Raw genomic sequence first — 19,926 nt, 5'->3', positions numbered from 1 at the left:
TAAGATGTTCCTGTTTTAAAGATAAGATTATAAAGCGTTTTATCTACATAATCTTAAGATAATAATATTTTTAAGAAAACAATTTAAAATTAAAAACATGTTCATATTTTTATTTTTTTATTAGCCTTTACTTTCTAAAAACAAAATTTTTTTAAATTTGATTCTGATATATACACACACAGGGTGTCCCAAAGCAACATAAACAACGCTTGTGCAGGGACAGAACGGATCGAGATGAACAAAACAGTCCCATATCATTTTGTTATTTGTAAATTCGCAGTAGTTATTGCTTAATGTTAAATATGAATTTTGTTTAATGTAATCGCTCTAGAATTTTAGCCCCTTCTCCTCCGTCGAAACAAAACCTAAATATGTACTGCTTGCATCGATATAAGACTAAACTCTTATTAAACATTATCTTAAATAATTTGAAGAAGATAATACTTTTTTTATTAAAGATAAAGGCAAAAAAAATATATTTTAATAATTTATATTTATATAAAATTAAAATAAAACAATTCATTTAAATAATTATCTCAATATACTTTTATTCAGATAATAGAAAACTTCTAATCACACGTGTTAAAATGTGTATAAATTTCAAAATAAATAATCTACTTATCTTATACTTATACAATATAGAAAGCATCTTAATATCTCTATTTATTAGAAGAATTTCTCCCAATTAAGAAATCAATAAATAAAGCTTCATCGATAAAAATATATAACGATATAACCCGACTTTATACAATCATAATATAATTTGAATCATTGTATGGGATTTAAAAAAAGTAAATATAAAACAATGTATATAAAAATAAAGAAATATTCTATATAATGAAAAATATATCAAAAAGGTAGTTCGCTGATTAAACAAAATCATATGTTATTGTATTTAAATTAGTTTAAAAAATGATATGTTTACAATATTTGTCACTAGATAAAAAAGCAAGTTCTGTAAGAAAATCTGTTAGATCCGTAAATGTTTTCTATTAACGCACACAACTCGAAAGATGATATGTCATTTGTACAAATGATACGAACATTCAAAAAACTTAAATATATTACACTGGTCAACACTGATTTTATCGTCGCAATTATATTAGATCGATTTTAGGGTAACTTTGTGTCGCTGATTCCGAATATTGTTTTGGTTTTCCTAAATTGGCTCTAATTTTTTAGATAATGGATGTCCCTATGAAAAACAAAAAATGCAAAAAATGTAATAGTCAGGCGTAGGCTATCCCCAAATCATATGGAAACTGTGTTAAATCATACAAAAGTATATATATATACATATATATATATATATATATATATATATATATATATGAAATATCTATAATGACGTATTCAGCAAAATAATATTATAACAAAGTAAGCCGATTAAAATAATCATAATTAATGCATAGAAACGCTGTTTGTACGATTTTCTTTTATGTGGGTTATCAGGATCACGTTGAAGATAAAAACAATGTTAAAGAATAAAAAGACAGACCAAACCCTGCTGTATATGTCAGCAGCTACAAGTCGTATTAAGGTAAAATTGTAATTTGAGTATCTATTATCTTAAAAGCTAGAGCCAATTCGGCAAAACTGTTGTCATTTTTGGATTCAGCATTCCCAAAATACCTTAAATTTGTTTCAAACATCCTTGGCAACTAAACAAAAGTTTATTTTTGTTGACCAGTGTTATAGATATATTTAAAAAAAAGACAAGAGATAAAGTACCATTTAAGTTTGTAAATGTACTTATATTTTACTGATTCCTTTATTGATTCCAAGAAAAAATGAAATCATACATTACACTCTAAGCTGCTTGATAAACGATACATATCGTGTATCAAGGTACAAACAATAGTACGGCATTTTCATTTTATGCATTTTCTTTTTCTTTTTTTCGAACATATTGCAGCAGCAGGTCAGATTCGTGGTTTTTGTGTTCATCTTTTTATTTAATTACTTACTTACTTACTCACTTACTTACTTATTCATCATTTATTCTCGTTAATCACGAGTGTACTCGTTTACTAAATCAATACGTTACAACCGGATCGGGAATATCGGGGGGCGGATATTCGCTAATATGAGTACTGCTATTCGATTTTATTGTGAATACGAATTAATTACGATATAAGTACAAGTATGTTTGTGCATATTGCGATTTCATAGAAAACGTCACGTAGCTTATTATTGTAAATACACGTTGAATGCAGCGCGGCTTGATCTCGACTTGACTCTATGAGGTTCTAGGACTGTAACGCGCAATAACAGTGCGACAAACGATGCTGCAATATTATGCAACAAATTTGTGAAATTTTCTATAAATATCTATGCAACTCTCTAAATATAGCTGGTTGCAAATCAATAAAATATTTTTTACACACACGCAAAAGTGCCGAGAGGATGATATGTCTATCGGGAGGGTCTCGTTAGCACACATCTCGATAGCATACATCCACACATATCGACCTGTGCCTAGGGTCACCAGCACGATTGATCGATCAGAGAGTTCAAATGTTCACCTGGCCAATTAGCAATGTGAACTATCGGATTCTGTTCATGTCTATATCCTAGATCCAAATTCTAGATACACATTTGTGTCATCTAGTCACTAGCGTTCAACGTGTTAAGAAGTGGAGTTGCTTTGTTGTATATATGTATACGTTAATATCGAGCTCGGCGTATCAATTGAGATCCGTATCTCATCTCACCCTTTATGTATTCAGCCACTGGAACGGAATTTCAAAAATCACTACTAAAACTGTGTTGTGTGTGTGTGTGTGTGTGGTGTGTATATGCATGTGTAAGTGTATGTATAGTAAGTTATATATTTATATATTTTTCTTCTTCGCCTAACTCTCCTCTCCCTCACATTGTCAGCGTCGCACGTTTTTTTAAATTAATTAATTTTTCTTTACGTGTCGATTTTTTCTTTACGTTAACGATGGCAGTAAATACTGGATCTCGCTCTACAGCTTCGAGATCGCGCTTTCTCTCTTCTATTTCTTTCTCTTATTTATATATATAACTTTGTTTTCTTCTTACAAAGCAGTATTCTTCTCCTTCCCCACTTATGTATTCTCATGTGTAATCTTTTTTTCTTCTTTATTTTTGTTATTTTGCTCTGTTTGTTTTTTTCGCCATGTACTTTATAGCATCTTGTACCAGAAGAGATAGTGTGCTTCATAGCTTCTTGTACCAGAAGAGATAGTGTTCTCCTTCGCTAATCTGCAAATTGTCGACACCTGAAAGCACGAAGAAGTTATATTTTACCTTTATGTAATATAAAGATCTAAGCAAAGTTAAGGCTTCTGAATCCTCGCCGCGGCCATGTTAGATTGTGACGTCAGAGGCGAGAAAGCACACTGAAAATTCTTAGATGCCATTTTTAAATGAAATGATTTCGATCAAACACTACTTCAGATGGCTTTAGCACACTTTTAAAATACCTCGAAAACTATTTTTTCCCTTGACAATCAATCAACAACCATAAAATGATAAAGTGATATCAGACTTTGTTATGCGGAATAACTGTGCATGTGCAAAGACTAGACGGCCTCATATTACAGTCATTTTACAGCTGTTGATTGAATATAAAGGGAAAAGGATAATTTTTGAGGTATTTCAAGAATGTGCTAAAGCCATCTGAAGTACTGTTTCATCAAAATATCTTTTTATTTCGAAATGGCATCTAAGCAGAATTTTGCTGAAACGCGTGTGCGTTTTCGCGCCTCTGACGTCACAATTTCAACATGGTCGATGAGGAGCCAGGAGCCCTAAGAATATTGAATACAAGGCAATACGATGCCGAATCGTCCGTACCTCCGGGTGCGACCAGCTGATTTCCAGGCGGCGAGGACGGCTCCGGTGGCGAGGGCAATCTGTAGAGGAGCCAGTAGTGATAAGACATCGGTTCTTCCTTGTAGCCAGCTAACGTGTGAACATAATGACCGTTAGGCCATTCGGACGCAAGGAATTCAAAATGAGGCGACATCTCCGCTGCCAGCAACATCACGCCGTAGAAGGTCTCGTTCTTGGGCGCGGTTACCGTCAAGTTATACGTCTCGTTCACGTTGCTGCCGACCCATAGAGTATACGACACGTTCACTAACACCGGCGCCGAAGTGTACGCGACTGTGGTATCCGCGTTGCTTGTGTTATCCCCTGACGCTTCTGATGGCAGGGTGATCTCGCTGTGATTGTCAGACGTCCCAATGTCTGCAACTCATAAGTTTAAGGGACTGTTATTTTCATTTCGTTATTTTATTCATTTTACGGTAGAACTCGTATTTATTGGCAAATGATTTTTTCATTTGAGTTTTGTGGATGACTTCTCGTGAGTGTGATTTTCAAATAATCATTAGAAAAAAGTATGGACAAGTGTCCATATTAGGCTTATTGATCACAATTTTTTCAACTAGAAATACGACTTTATTTTCCGCTTAAAATAAAATTTATAACGCGTAGATTACGAGTATGCAAGTTTCCATGAACCGAATTATTCCAAAGAAAATGGTTCATTTAGGATTTTAATATCAACAGATAGCGCTAGTGATCTTATTGTTAGTTGCTCTACCACACACAGCTGATTGCACTAACACTTGCAGTTAATCGTAACAATCAATAGATAGTTTTTATGTTTTTTAAAACAGTTATCCACGCTCTTTTTATTCAGCGAACTCCGCATTAATCTATATGAAATTGAATCTCGGTAAAATCAACTGGTTTTCTAATATGTTGTAGGTTGTAGCTTATGATCTGCTGAACAAAAATAGACTCAAAGCTATAATAAATAATGGACAGTTATTGAACTATAGCCAGCGCGTTCAAACAACACGCAGAACTCGAACGGTTTTTCATGTTTGACTGATTGTAAGTCAATAACTGCCCATTATTTAGCTTTGAGTCTATTTTTGTTCAGTAGGTCATAAGCTACAACATATGAAAAAAAACTAACTGATTTTATCAAGATCTAATTTTATATAGAATTAGTACGAGGTTCTTTGGTCAAGTTATAAATTTTGAATTAAAATTAAGAAGTTTTAGTAAAATTAATGATTTTTACGCAAAATTATTACTAACAAAAGATAAGTATAAATAATAATAATTCCTGTCCATGTTATAATTTAAATCTATTTGAAAATTTCGTTACAATGAAAGATTTACTATTGGTTGTAGTTAGACGAGGTGGCGAATTGTCTGATAAACCCTGTCCGCAGTCGAGGGTTCGGATGCTAGCCAACCCACGTGGCGTGACGCTTAGTATCGCCTCAGCGGTGGCACGGACGTCACCATGAAACGAACCGTCCGGTCGTTGCTGACTAATCAACCAGGCTAATGCCGCGGATCTGTTCCAATTGTCGGCTGGCTCGTTCTCCACTTCCTCGAGTGCCTGCATCACCAACGCGGTGGTGTGCAGATCACCAAAACTGCCGTCGAGTCTTTGCTGCTGTGCCAGAACCGTCGATGGTTTGCGAATAATGTGATGGATATTGCGATGTCGGTGGTCCTGGCTGATGCACCGCAGTACCAGGATCAACATCGCGATGGTATCTATAGTGAATTCATATTGTTCATTCTATTAAAAATGCGATAAGAATTGCGATATGAGAATAAAAATGCAAATATAGGGATTACTGTGTATGACTGGCTACGTTAAGCAAAGAGAGCTGCTTTTAACAACTGTTGTAAAATTCGTGAATCTGATTGATATATGCTCTTCAACTTAACTGAATCTAAGAGCGTGTACCAATCAGTTCGCGAATTTTACAGTTGTAAAGCAGCTTTCTCTGCTGAACGCAGCCAGTCATACAGTCTGTGTGACAGTGTTACACAAAGAGCTTTCCAGCAAGAAAACACAGACACAATGTGATGCAATTGGTTATCAAATAGAAAATTTTTAAAGTCCCGAAAATTATTTTATTTGATAATCAATAATGATATTGTGGTATTCTTGATATTCTGAATAGCTCCCATAGTGTCAACGGAACGCTGCTTTTTTTTTATTTCACCGTCAGAGTGCAAGGCAATCACTTTACATAGCTTTTTACAAAGTTTTTTTTAGAGTTTTTCCTTTTAAGTTTTTTTCTAAATTTACATTTTACTGCGGACATTTAAAAAATACTATTTCGTAGAAAAAAATGGTACCAAATGTTAAAATGTCAGTAAATGGTTGTATTCGTAGAGTGACACAAAATGATGATGACACAGTCAAACACAAACATTTTCTGTGTATGATTGTGTCGATTTGTGTTGTAGTTAAAAAACACTGAGGCGTATATAGAGTCATCTGTATATGTTGTTGAAAAGCATTTAATAGGAGCTTACCAACAAGAAAACACAGATAGACACAATGTGATACGATTGGCTATTGAGAACATTTTTAAAGTTTTGAAAATTGTTCTATTTGACAACCAATCGTGTAATTGTTTATGCATGTTTCTTTGCTGGAAAGTTCCCAATAATTCTTAAGGTAACTCACCAACATTATGGTTCTGTGGAGCACTTGCGATGTCTAGAAGACGACGCATCTGCCGTTTGCGCACATGTGCTTGCGCACTGCATGCAGCAAGGGCGGTCAACGTAAACTCGTAATCGGTCGGCGGTTCGTGATGCTGCAACGTGCCGATTAGATCGTGGCCGTGGAATTGTCGCGGATCCATGCACATTGCATTCAGAGCTAGGGTGTAGCGTGCCAGTCTAACTGGGGAAAACCCGATTTCTCTGTGTCTGTGAACACAATGAAAAAATCACGCATGCTTAAGCATTTTGTGTAACGAATTTTGTATTATATCCAGTAAATTTTTTATTTAAAAAATAAGTAATATTTGATTAAAAGGGGAGTTAAGGGCCATGGCACATAGAAAAACGTAAGCAGTAAGACTTAAGACTTAAGAATTTCATCCATACAGAATTTGCAGAGTTGCTTTAAGTTTCAAAATGGCTGTCTTTTTGCTCAACCGTGATTGGTCGATTCGCTTAAATCTTACTGCTTACGTTTTTTTATGTGCCATGACCCTTATTATGTGCCTCGAAGATCTACCTCCAAAGAAGAAGCACGATTTCCAGCTCCATCTGCTTAGCGGTGAGTTGCAGTTCAAGCGATGGCGCCGGCGGCGTGACGTCATCGCGGGAGAGATTCGCCAGACGAAGGACCAGAAGCACTCGATGCGTGTCATTACCCCAACCGGCATCCTTATCCCGTTGACTCCACAGCCACGTGGCCGCTCGCTCTAGGATAGTTTCCGCCTCGGCATCGGCAGACGTCACCTCGGTGTTGCCGGCTGAAACGACCAACAAAACATTCCCGCGTAACATTCATAAGGAGTTATATTTTACGCTTTAATATTTACACGAAAGGAGCCGACTCTTATCTTTTCGTGGATATCAAAGTCTAATATAATTTTTTCTATGATTTTTTCATTCTATGATGTATTTTAAAAAAATAATTTTTCTTCCTTGTTATTTTAAATCATTCTCTGTGCTAATCTTGTGTGAAAACAAACATTTACCTTCTGCGCGTGCGAAAACATATAGCCATCCTAGAAGAAGGATCACAGCCGCCATATTTGCTCTTCCCCACATTATCCTTCGGAGGAATCTCAAATTCTGCTTGTACTACTGTTCCTGAAAATCGAATAACGATCAAAATTATGAAATATTTTACCAAGAAAACCTCTTCAATCTGACCGTTCAGCATAACATTTTATCCTATGTTTGTCTGTGGAAAACTTAGATGTAAAAAACCGTAGATACATGTAGTCATAGATACATGTAGATTGATAAGCTAAGAATTGTAGCACCACAACAGAAGAAATATGCAAATTATTTGGTCGATGATTAATCACATTTATAAGTAATAAAGTGTTAAGTTTTGTATGTACAAAAGAGGGAATCATAGAAATATTTCTAAGAAAGAAATATTTCTAGATTAAGAAAAATAGATATAGAGTTAATAGAACTTCTTGTTACATCTTATAACTATAATATAGAGTTAATAGAATCGTATAATTATAAGATGTAACAAGAAGTTATATTACCTCTATTTTTCTTGATTAAAGAGGTTTCTTCGGCAAAATATTCTCGGTGGTTTGCTATTGCCTGCCGAGAGGTGGCGATCGAATAAATCCAAGATATAGTTCTGGATTTTTTACTATATATTTGAATCTTTTTTTACTAAGCTTCCGGCATTAGATAATTATATATCAGATTATATCAATATCGTTTCTTCTTGTAACTAATGGATTAGATGTGGATTTTAAAAATATTAATAAATTGTAAATTGCAAATTGTGATGGGCTAGATGGGTTTTATACTTCGAATTTAAAAAAATGTTCCTGGCCAAATTTAAACTCGGACATAGAAAATAGACACACAGAGAGTTGTCCTATCTATACCCAAGAGCCCGGGTTTAAATCCAACCAAAAATATTCTTTTATTGAAAATATAAAACCACATTTAGCCTATCACAATTTGCATACCCAATTTATTAATATTTCTGTAATAAAGTCTCAACTTTTCCGTCTTTCTCGAAGCAATCAAAAGTTACCGTCGACACCTGAAAAATCATTCCCGTATACATTTGCAAGAGCAAATCTTTCGGTGGAAAGTTCTCGCGTGAGAGATGTCTTTCTCTCTTTGCATAGTAGAATATATCATGAATATTTAAACACGGCTCCCGCCAGAGCCATGTTTCGTTAAACTTCTTCTTAGCCTGTAGACAAACGTAGTAGGATAAAGGAAAGAGAAAGAAAAAGAAAGAGAGAAGTGCGTCGAACTTTGTATGCCCGAATTTTGAATTAAGTCACAAATACTGACAAATGCTCCTGAATACGATTATTCGGTTATCCGTGTCAACTGATCACAATCAACGTCAAACCGAGTCGTTAATCGAGATTAGCCCGAAACCGACGCAGTCTGTCAAGATCCGGGATTACATATAATCTGTCTCGTATTCATTTATTCATCGATGTCGAGTGTAAAGAGAACCAAGAAATGGACGGATTCTGCCGCAATTGCTGGTGTACCTTGCAACCAGCGCATTATAATATAGTAGAATAATGTAAGAATTCTCAGACGCCTCTTGATAATATAAAAAAAATTTATATAAGAATTAGATGTGTAATTAATTTTTTATAACAATTTGAGAAATAAATAACGATATTGGATATTTGCCCTTATATAAACATATTAATATTATAATTATAAATTCATATTATAAAAAATATTATAAATTAATTACATTATTATTAAATAAATTATTATCAAATATAGAAGCTAAATAATGGACACTTAAATTAGTCAAATAAAAACTCGAGTTTTACGAGTTGACTAATCCTATATAAAATTGGATCTCAGTAAACTCAGCTAGTTTTTCATATGTTGTAGCTTATGACCTGCTGAACAAAAGGTGTAATAGGTTCAAAGCTGAATAATGGACAATTACTAACCTACAACCAGTCAAACAAAATATTCGCAGAGGCCAAGTTTTTCGTGTTTGACTGGCTTAGTGTACGGGGTTCTTTAAATTAAATAACTCTGATCAGTTTATATTAATTATATACGCATAACATCATATAGTCTTTCTCTCTCTCTCTCTGTTACAAAATATAATATCAAATATATCAAAATACATTTATCATTTTCCATGTAGAGCCAGTGTGTGTATGTGTGGGTGTGTGTGTGTGTGTGTGTGCGAAAGCCGGACGTCTGATCGGTGTTTACTTTTCAAGAACACCGTTTGGACTAGACTCGGACATTACGAACCTGTGCGATCGATCGTATCGAACAAGCGTCATCGCGTCGTGCGCGGCTATCGGCGAATATCTACCAGGCTCGCTTGATGAAACGTTTTAACAAAGCCAACGTGGCGTACATACATACACGCACGGATACAGTACCTCTATTCACCAATAAATCGTGCGTTTGTAGAGGCGGTTGTACTATACCAGAGCATATATGTAGACATATACACACGGGATGCCGGGCGTCGGTACGCCCGCGTCGGGACACGGACCCGTAGCGCGCGATATTGCGTGGGATCGATATCATGGCGCCTGCCACCCTCACCGTACACATATATATGTATACACACACATACACGCGCGCGCTGCTGTATGTGTAGATATACAGGGTGTCCTATTTTAATCGATCACTCCCAAAAACTTTTAATTTTGATTGTACAATAAAATATTTTAAACAAAAGATATTTGATTTGAAGATATGGACAGAAGATGGCGTTATTGACTTTTCTCTAAAGGACGCTTTTCAAGATCATTTGAAGGTCATTTATGTGTTTTTAAATGGACCACCATATTTTTTTATAATAAATCGATTCTTCATAATTTTCGGCATAAAAAGTTATAAGGATAGGAAGATCAAAAAGTGAATAGTTTACGAGATATTTTATATTTTAGTTTGACATAATCTTACATAAATTATGAAATATCTTGTGAAATATTCATTTTCCGATAATTTTATCTTTTTATTTTTAATTAATTATTTTTAATTTGAAGGTCATTTATGTTTCTTTGACTAATATATTTTTTTTTATATAAATCGATTCCGCAATTTTTGACATAAAATGTTATATGTATAATAGTAAGATGGCCAAAAAATGAATTATATAGTTTATGTGATATTTTATACTTAAATATTTGACATAATTTTATATAAACTATAAAATATCTCGTAAAATATTCATTTTTCGACCTTCTTACCTCAATACTTTTATGCACAAAATAATGAGAGACATCGATTGGTGTGAAAAAAAACACATAGTTGTTTTTTTTTAAATATGTAATTTACAACTAGCAACTACATATTTTTTTTTGTTAAACAACTATATGTTTTCTTTGCACCAATTGATTCCTCTCATTATTTTGTACATAAAAGTATTGAAGTAAGAACGTCGAAAAATGAATATTTTACGAGATATTTTGTAGTTTATGTAAAATTATGTCAAATTTAAGTATAAAATATCTCGTAAACTATATAATTCATTTTTTGGCCATTTTACTCTTATATAACTTTTTATGTCAAAAATTGTGGAATCGATTTATATAAAAAAAATATAGTGGTTCCAGTTAAAGAAACATAAATGACCTTCAAATGACTTTGAAAAGTGCTCTTTAGAAGAAAGATAATAGGATCACATTTTCTGTTCCTTTTAAACCAAACAACTTTTATTTGAAATATTTTGTTGTACAATTAAAAATAAAAAAGTTTTTAGGAGTGATCGAATAAAATGGGACACCCTATGTATATGTATATGTGTATATACCTGGGCAATGTTCTCCCTCTTTTTTCCTTTATTACTATTTTTTTTCCTCCGATATTTTTACTTTTTCCATTTCTAATTTATTCTCGAGATCGCAAGCAGTATCATCTTACCTCTATGGAATTGCTGTCTGCGAATCTTGAGAAATAGATATAAGTATATGTTTATAGCAGTGAGAGGGGAGAGAGAAAGAGAGAGAGAGATGTCAGTACAGGAGTACAGGATGTCCCAAAATCAGATGTCTTTTAATTTGCAAATTGTCCGGTCAATTTGCAAACAATTTTTTCTGAAATTCGAAGCATCAATAATTTTCAAATTATAAATTGAAAAAAGAAAAATTTACTAACTAAACTTTGTGAAAAGTTAGAAAGTTAATAAAATTATATTCTTTAGTTAATCTCAAGTAGATTTTTTCTTTAATAGAATTATAATTTCAGGTTTAGTTATGAAGATAGAAAATACGATGGAAAAAAAGATAGAAAAAATTGAAAACTTGAGAGAAAGGATACTCATCAGTAATTATAGAACACTCTATATATTGTTATTGTCAGTTCTATTCTAAAATTGGTTTTTCCGAAACGCGGCTGGTTCAATATACAGGTCGATTAAAATAAGATTGCTCATCAATTTTTCATAAACTATTTTAACTATGGCGCGCTTTATTTTTAGATTATCGATCTATTTATTTATATAACTATTGTTATATTGTCTCTCTATCAATTTTTTATATTAACCTATTTATATGTAATTACATAGAAAATTTTTTAAAAAATTGATGACACACATAATACAATAATAATATCATTTTAGAGAATACATATATATATATACACTTTCTTGTAAATAATAGATATTATATGTATAATATTCAAATATGCGATAACATTCGAAGTTAATGAAAATGGTCAGATTGGTGGCGATAATTTAAGTAGTTCTCATCGATATTCGACAGTTCCAATAAAAGCTATATTTATTATTCTATTATTATTATGTATATTATTATTATACATTACTATTATTAATATTATATATACTATTAGATAGTAATTTTTTTACACGCAAGAAATTACATGTTAATTTTTTTTAATGACTGTGCGCGGTTTCTGAAATACCATAAATACTACAGTAAACTTAACACGGATATTTTCCAGTAGTACACCTCGCTCATAGAGCGGACATATGAGATATTTAAATGAAAACGAATCGTATATACAGGATGTCCCAAACCTGCCGTAAAATCTGTTAATGGCAGATTCCTGGGATCATTTGGAGACTATTTTCCCTCAGTGAAAATGTCGAGGCACCAATAATTTTCGAGTTATAAGCGATTGAAAATAAAGGGTTTTTCGCAAACTAAGTGAAAATAAAATGTCTCTCCTTGTGGAAATACATAAAATATTAACAAAATCATATTCTTCAGTTAATTTTAGGTAGAGTTTACTTTAATGGAATTTTAATTTAAGGTTTAGTTAAAAAGATACATGGCAAAATTGGGAACATGCAAAAAATGATGACCTCCCCTCGACATTTTTGCTGAGGAAAAATCGTCTCCAAATGATCCCACGAATCTGTCATTAACAGATTTTAAGATAGGTCTGGGATATCCTTTATAATAAAATCACACGACAAATCAGATAAATATCAAATAAATAAAAATAAGAAGAAAAGTAATTTTCTCTCGCATAATTAAGACACATTCTAAATTTCAATCTAAATCTAAAAAAGGATGTGTATAAAAGTGGTCGATTTTGTCCAGCCGGCAAGTAAAATTTGTATGTTTTTTTATAATTTTTCGGCTGTAGAATCACGTGGTGCAATTAGTTTTTCATAAACATGATGGGAACATACGTAAAAATGTGAAAGAAGTGAGTAAATAAGCATGTTCCATAAGAATGAGATACATAATGATTTTTTTTACGGAATGTTTTAATCCTAAAAAATTATGAAATGTATGACATTTTGTTGTAATAGAGTTTGAATATAAAAAGAAATAAATCTATAAAAACTCGAAGAATGTAAAATGAGAGATACACGAGCTTTGCGTCATCTTCCCGCCCTCTTAAATTCTAGACTCTTAAACTTCAGAGCTAAATCGTTATAGCATAAACTGAGTTGTGGTGAAAAAGATTGAGTTTCCATGACTAAATAGTGATGTTTAGTTATAAAAATTGACGGTTTTATTATCGGCTTGCATGCTCAGAGTTTTCGTATGTTTTCTTCTTTATTTTAACTCGAGGGCGGGAAGATGACGCGAAGCGCGTGTATCTCTCATTTTACATTCTTCGAGTTTTCGTAGGTTTATTTCTTTTTATATTCGAACTCTATTACAACAAAATGTCATACATTTCATAATTTTTGAGGATTAAAACATTCCGTAAAAAAATCATTATGTACCTCATTCTTATGGAATATCCGCGTGGTTATTTACTCACTTCGTTCATATTTTTACGTATGTTCCCATCATGTTTATGAAAAACTAATTGCACCACGTGATTTTACAACCAAAAAACTATAAAAAAACATACAAATTTTACTTGCTGGCTGGGGGCAAATCGACCACTTTTACACATCCTCCTTTAACTTTTTCTTTAATATAAAAAAAATATACTATTGACATTTTTACACCATCTTTCAATATTTCATAAAAATTTCAATATTTTATAAAAAATGTAAAAATATGATTCATACAGCTATTCCGCCAATAATGCATGTCCGAAAGAATTAAATTTGCGCGTTACCGAATTAAAATGACGTTGAAGGAGCAATGGAACGTCTAACTAAACCAACATACCTTCATTGCGCGACTACAGCTATATATGTAATGGCATTGCACCGAGGGTAACGTCGATGCGAAGCGATAACAGTGACAGCAGTAGTGCAATATCACGATGTAACGGCTCGGTTACATCGTCGGACCATCCTTCTCTCTTCCCCTCCTCCTATCCTAAAACCATTCTTCTCCTCCCCCTCTCTATCCTAGAAATATAAGGGAGGGGGAGGTAGAGGGTCCGACTTGAATCCCTACTGTCCGCGGGTTCTTCTAGCATATATTGCGGTATATAATATATATATACGGTGTATATATATATATATGGCGTAATACACATACACCATTGTTCCCCGGAGAGTCTCGGAATTCGCTTAGAGCCGCGGCTAAACGGCTTACAGTCACCGCTGTCCGTGGACTCTGAAACTGTAAAATGCGATAGCCCTCATTGCGGTTGCCACTGCGATCATTTAGGATTACACAATCTGGCTATGGCTGGCTGGCTGGCTGGCGGACTTCCGAGTTTTCTCACCGACCGGGGAAAATTCTCCAGCGGCGGTTAGGTTAGGTCAGATTTTTTTAAATAGCGATAAATGGTTGCGCGTCGTATCGTCTAACGACCGAAGAAGTTTTGTGAACACAAAAGCGTTTCGCGTTTAATGAACTTGCGAATTGAGGCGATGAACGGGAAGAAAATTGCCAGTGGCGGGAACAATGCTATTGTCATTGAAATAATTGCAAAGTTAAAAAAAAAAACACGATCGCGCACAATACGTTGCAAGAGATAATCTGTTGACACGATTGTGTATTAAATAATTGTATTTTGATAATTTGCGGCAAACTATGTGATTCAAAATAATAATTATACGATAAACATGAGAGATATATAACACTAGTCAACAAAAATAAATTTTTGTTTAGTTGCCAAGAATGTTTGAACGAATTTATAGGGTATTTGGGGATTGCACAATCCAAAAATGATAACAGTTTTGCCGAATTGGCTCTAGTTTTTGAGACAATGGATACTCGAATTATGATTTTATCCCAATACGACCTGTAACTGCTGATATATGCAGCAGGGTTTGGTCTGTTTTTTTATTCTTTAACATATTGTTTTTATCTCCAACGTGATGACATACATAAAAGAAAATCGTACAAGCATTTTTGTATGCATTAATTGTGATTATCTAAATCAGCTTTACTTTGTTTTTATGTTAATTTTTACTGAATAAATGCCATTATGTATTTCATATATATATATACTTTTGTATGATTTTAGACAGTTATGATTTGGGGATAGGCTACGCCTGACCATTATATTTTTTATGGGGTACCCATTTTCTTAAAAATTAGAGTCAATCTATAATCAATGCCATATTCGGAATCAGCGACACAAAGTTACCCTAAAATCGATCTAATAAATATAATTGGCAATCAGTATCGACCAGTGTAATAAACGGCAACAGTTAATTACCTTCAATGTTAAATGTACTTTAAATTCAGTAACATTTTTGTAAAATATTTATTATTGAAATAATATCAGATACAAGATTGAAATCTATTAATATATATGTATATACAGGGGGATGTCTCATTAAAAAAAATAAGCTTAAATAATTAAGAAACATCGCGTTTTAGAAAAAATAGTTGAAACAAAAGTTATAGAATTTCGAGGAGAACGTCTTGTCGTAAACCTAGTCTTGTTTTACATGAAAGCATTTAAAAAATTTTATCTTTTCTTAAACGGAACCATCATAATTTTATTACATAATTTTCTTACAAATCGATTCTTCATAATATTTGGCATAAAAAATTATTAGAGTGAAGTAGTAAAAAAATGAATGGTTTATGAGATATTTTTAATTTCATTCTGATACATTTTGACAAAAAAATATGAAATATCTTGTAATACACTCATTTTTTTGATAATCTTATCTTAATAATTTTCTGCATAGAATAATGAGATAAATTGAGATTGGTGTAAAAAAACTATATATAGTTATGTTTTAAAAAAAGAATGCAGTTGCACATTGCAGATTGCATTTTTTTTTATCACAAGATTATGTTTTTCTTACATCAATTGATTTATTTCATTATTCTATGCAGAAAATTATTAAGGTGATTCTTGTTTGACACATTTTTTTCTGAAACATAACGTTTCTTGATTGTTTAAACTTATTTTTAAAATGGAACATCCTGTATATACTTATATATACATATATGTAGATATGTTTGCGTTCCGTTAAACCAATAAATGTGATAAATCAGCACAATGATATTAAAATTATATTATTACGTTCAACCTTCATATTTGTAACGTGTATAATATCCAGCTATTAATGAAAAGCACTTTTTGAGACCGTAATTGAGTGATCTGCAAAAAATCTATATTTCCAATATCAAAATCCAATTGAACACATATGGAAAAGCCAATAATATAACAGCAGATGTTCAGAGTTTGGTGGCAACACTGAATGGGTTATTGACCGAACGGCTTTTGAAGTGGTTAAGCTCAACAAAGTGCGCGCCGACGTAATGTAGGTACGCGATGTACAGTATATCTGTATAAAGGGAGTTTAATGTGTCTGAGGAGACGAGAGAGTTTCCGGAATCTAAATGAAGACAGAAACTCAAAATTTTTTCTGTATTACTGCATTTAAAAAAAATTGTTATTGATACTTTTCTCTACATATAAATAATATATATAGAAAAATTATTATGTGGTTATAATATTAATTTTTCTATAATTTTTAAAATACCCCAAAATACCAGTTTAATATTTTCAATAAATATAAAAATTTAAAAATTTAAAAAAAATTTAAATGCATATAAAATAAATAAATATAATTCTATAAAATAAATAATTCTAACAAGAGAATCTCGAATCCAGAAAACTGCAAATTGTGATTTTAATATTTGCACATAGTAGAAGAAAGAAGATAAATGGATGAATTTAGAAATTTTCAAATGGTGCTAAATGATTCTAAGGATACAATCATCTATTATACGTAACCCTAACCAGTTTTTCTCGATATATCTTGAAAATTATTCGAGATTTCAAAAAATGTTTTATACAAAAGTTTCATCATAAGAACTTTTATTTAACAATAAAATTTTTAAAAAAATAGAAATTTTGAAACAGTTTTTTCCAAAACTAATTTTCTTTTTATTTTATTTGTAATTAGAGATGTTTTTACGATTAAGTTTTTGTATAAAACATTTTTTTATTTAAAATATAATTTGTGAGATATATCGAGAAAAGCCAAAAGTTATTCTGTACATAAAGAGTAGGTAGTTTTATTCTTTATAATCGGGTTTTTAAAGAAGCAATTAAAATTTTCTACATTTATCTATTTATTCCCTCGCCTTCTTATATAAGTTTCATTAAAATCTGAATTTTTAGATTCGCAAAATTGTCTTATAAGACATCCTTATAAAGTAGAATTTTGTTTACGCGAAGATGCAAAATATCAGTAAACACGAGTAGTAATCAGATAATACTATTGATCATTATATATGATGCTATGGTAATATTTACTCTCCAGATCGTGGAATTTACTTGGAATATTGTAACCAGCCAGTTCTACATGACCTGTGTAATTGGACAGTAAATTCGAAATGTTCACGACCTCGGTCGATTTTGTATTTACACAAAGTCACAATTACATGCGATTTTATAATTTTGTTCCAATTTTAAATATTCGCTCAGTCACATATAACGCGTACAATCCTGGGTTGATTCGCGGTCGTGCTATTTAGGACTCGAAGATTTTATAAATGATGCATGACCATGATACAATATATACACATGAAGCAAAGTGTTTCCGGAAAGTTTCGCCAGACTTTTTTCGAAAAGATAAACTTTGAGCGAAGAATAGCAATTTTTCAGTTTTCTTCTATGTGATAATTTTATACACTTTCCAAATTTTACCCAATATTATTTTGCATGAGTATTATTTTGATAAAAAAGATCTTCCTTTTTCTTCACATAAGGAGTTTACATCCCCCTCCCCCCCCCCACACACTTACCTATATTACCATAAATATATATATTTTTTTAAATATCAAATATGTAAAATTTTGCAGTTTTTTTATTGATATTATTGTTATAATTTTTATTATAACAATATTTCTAAATTTGTGTAATATTTATATTACAATATATTTTTAAAATACTCAATTTCTCACGATGTTGCCAAATTTCACTAAATATACATATGATCTAATATGCTATAAATATTTCGATTTAATTCTAATATATAATATATTGTAAAATATAATAATAATAGAAAGTGCTTATATTCTTATGTTTTCAATTTTTTTCTCAAATTTATCGAGCTTTGATATCAAAACGCATTTATATCGGGTGAAAATTTACGATAGAAAGTTTTTAACACTTTTGCCCGAGATACAATTTTTTTTCAAACATCGAGTCCCCAATCCTCTATCTCTAATCATCGTTACTCACGCGATAATTCACATCTAATCCGATTGCCTGAAAAGGCAAAGCACCGACAATGGAGTTGAACACGCGAGGGTTGATGATTAAATCGAGCGAAGAATTTTCTCGGACGTTCATGTGTGCGTATCTTTTTTCGTGAACCACACACACAAACCCAAATCCCTAATTTCGATTTCTGAAGATTGGAGGTTTCATTACTTACCGTTCCAAATCGAACTTGGCCGTCTTATTTGTACTTGTAAGACGAGTTGTCCCCCTCACTCGAGATTTTGCGTCGATTTCTCTTGTCTTCTACCTTTACCAATAGCGTCCCGTGAGTGAGCTCCTTATCAAGACCACCGTTGAAACTGACTCGATAGCGGCGACGGCGACGACGGCGGCGACAAAAGCGCGACGACGACGACGACGGGCGACCACTGCCACGATGCGCCTGTCTCGTGAATGCGCAATGCAGACCGAACCCAGGAACGGCGGCGCGTCGTATCGCGCGCAAGAGAGAGAGAGAGAGAAAGAGAGAGAGAGAAAGAGAGAAAGAGAAAGAGGGTTGAAGAACCGCCCTTCTCTCTACTTTACTCGATGAAAGAGAACCAGCGTGTCTGGTCGCATCTCACAAGGAAACCCCGCAAACCCGAAAATTCAGCAGAAAGACTACAAGCTAAAAAAGAACTTCGCCTATTTTGGGCCACCCTGGGCACAGTCATCAAACATATATAATTTTGTAGATAATAATGATAGTGTTAAAAAAAAATAGTTTTGGATTTTCAAATCCCCGCCGGAAGTATAGTTCTGACATTCTAACCTAACCTAACCTAACCTAACCTAACTTACTGATATCATTTTTATTCGTTTGATGGCTCATCATCAGAGAGTTGTTCAAGATAACAAATACGTCATTATTGTGCTTAGAAAAGATATCTTATATATACCTTCTGAAAGCATATCCTAGATACCAAATAACCGACATGAAAACAACCTACGATCTACGGTACGGAAATCATCATTTGTGTGTATGTGTATATGTATATTATAAAGCAAAAGCGTGGGTGGAGGAGAAGTTCCTCCTCCTCTCACCTTTTGCACTCCAACCCCAAGAATAATTCCTCTGCTTTCAGTGCGAAATGAGATCTATGTTCTTAGAGTTTTACATAGATTTACAACTTTCTAAGCGAAACAAGATTCATCATCCTCCACCATCCTCTGCTTTCAGGTTAGGTTATTATAGACTCGGGTTATTATAGATGATTCAGGTTATTAATATAGACGAGATCTATAAATGTATATGTTCTACATGAGTTTACAATTTTCCATTCCTCTCCTTTGCTTACTGAGAATTTTATGTTTAATGTTATTCTTATGCATATACATTTTATATTTACTTACTTATGATAAGACGAAGTGATGAATCTTGCAAAATAG

The 19,926-nt window shown here is 32.8% G+C and overlaps 1 protein-coding gene across 4 annotated transcripts; it reads right to left on the bottom strand.

Moving 5' to 3' along the window:
• Positions 1–1,371: 1,371 nt before the first annotated feature.
• LOC145946010 (uncharacterized protein CG3556) lies at positions 1,372–18,942 on the bottom strand. Of its 4 annotated transcripts, XM_083055358.1 has the most exons (8): positions 18,713–18,942; positions 14,073–14,474; positions 7,515–7,629; positions 7,046–7,286; positions 6,485–6,732; positions 5,170–5,556; positions 3,826–4,227; positions 1,373–3,248 (listed from the first exon to the last, which is right to left on the bottom strand). In XM_083055358.1, the coding sequence occupies exons 3-8, from the start codon at positions 7,585–7,587 to the stop codon at positions 3,187–3,189; spliced, it is 1,413 nt and encodes a 470-aa protein (XP_082911484.1). In that variant the 5' UTR covers positions 7,588–7,629; positions 14,073–14,474; positions 18,713–18,942; the 3' UTR covers positions 1,373–3,186. The 4 variants fall into 4 exon arrangements, with proteins under 4 accessions (XP_082911486.1, XP_082911484.1, XP_082911483.1 ...); XM_083055360.1 differs by lacking the exon at positions 14,073–14,474 and having other exon boundaries at positions 1,372–3,248; positions 3,826–4,221; XM_083055357.1 differs by lacking the exon at positions 14,073–14,474.
• Positions 18,943–19,926: the final 984 nt, after the last annotated feature.

The sequence above is a fragment of the Prenolepis imparis genome, unplaced genomic scaffold (assembly GCF_030444845.1).
Source record: "Prenolepis imparis isolate NDT839.2.m4 unplaced genomic scaffold, iyPreImpa1.0 SCAF_15, whole genome shotgun sequence".
NCBI lineage: Eukaryota > Metazoa > Arthropoda > Insecta > Hymenoptera > Formicidae > Prenolepis > Prenolepis imparis.
The sequence above is the reverse complement of the archived record's forward strand: the minus strand, read 5'-3'. Positions and strand labels throughout refer to the sequence as shown.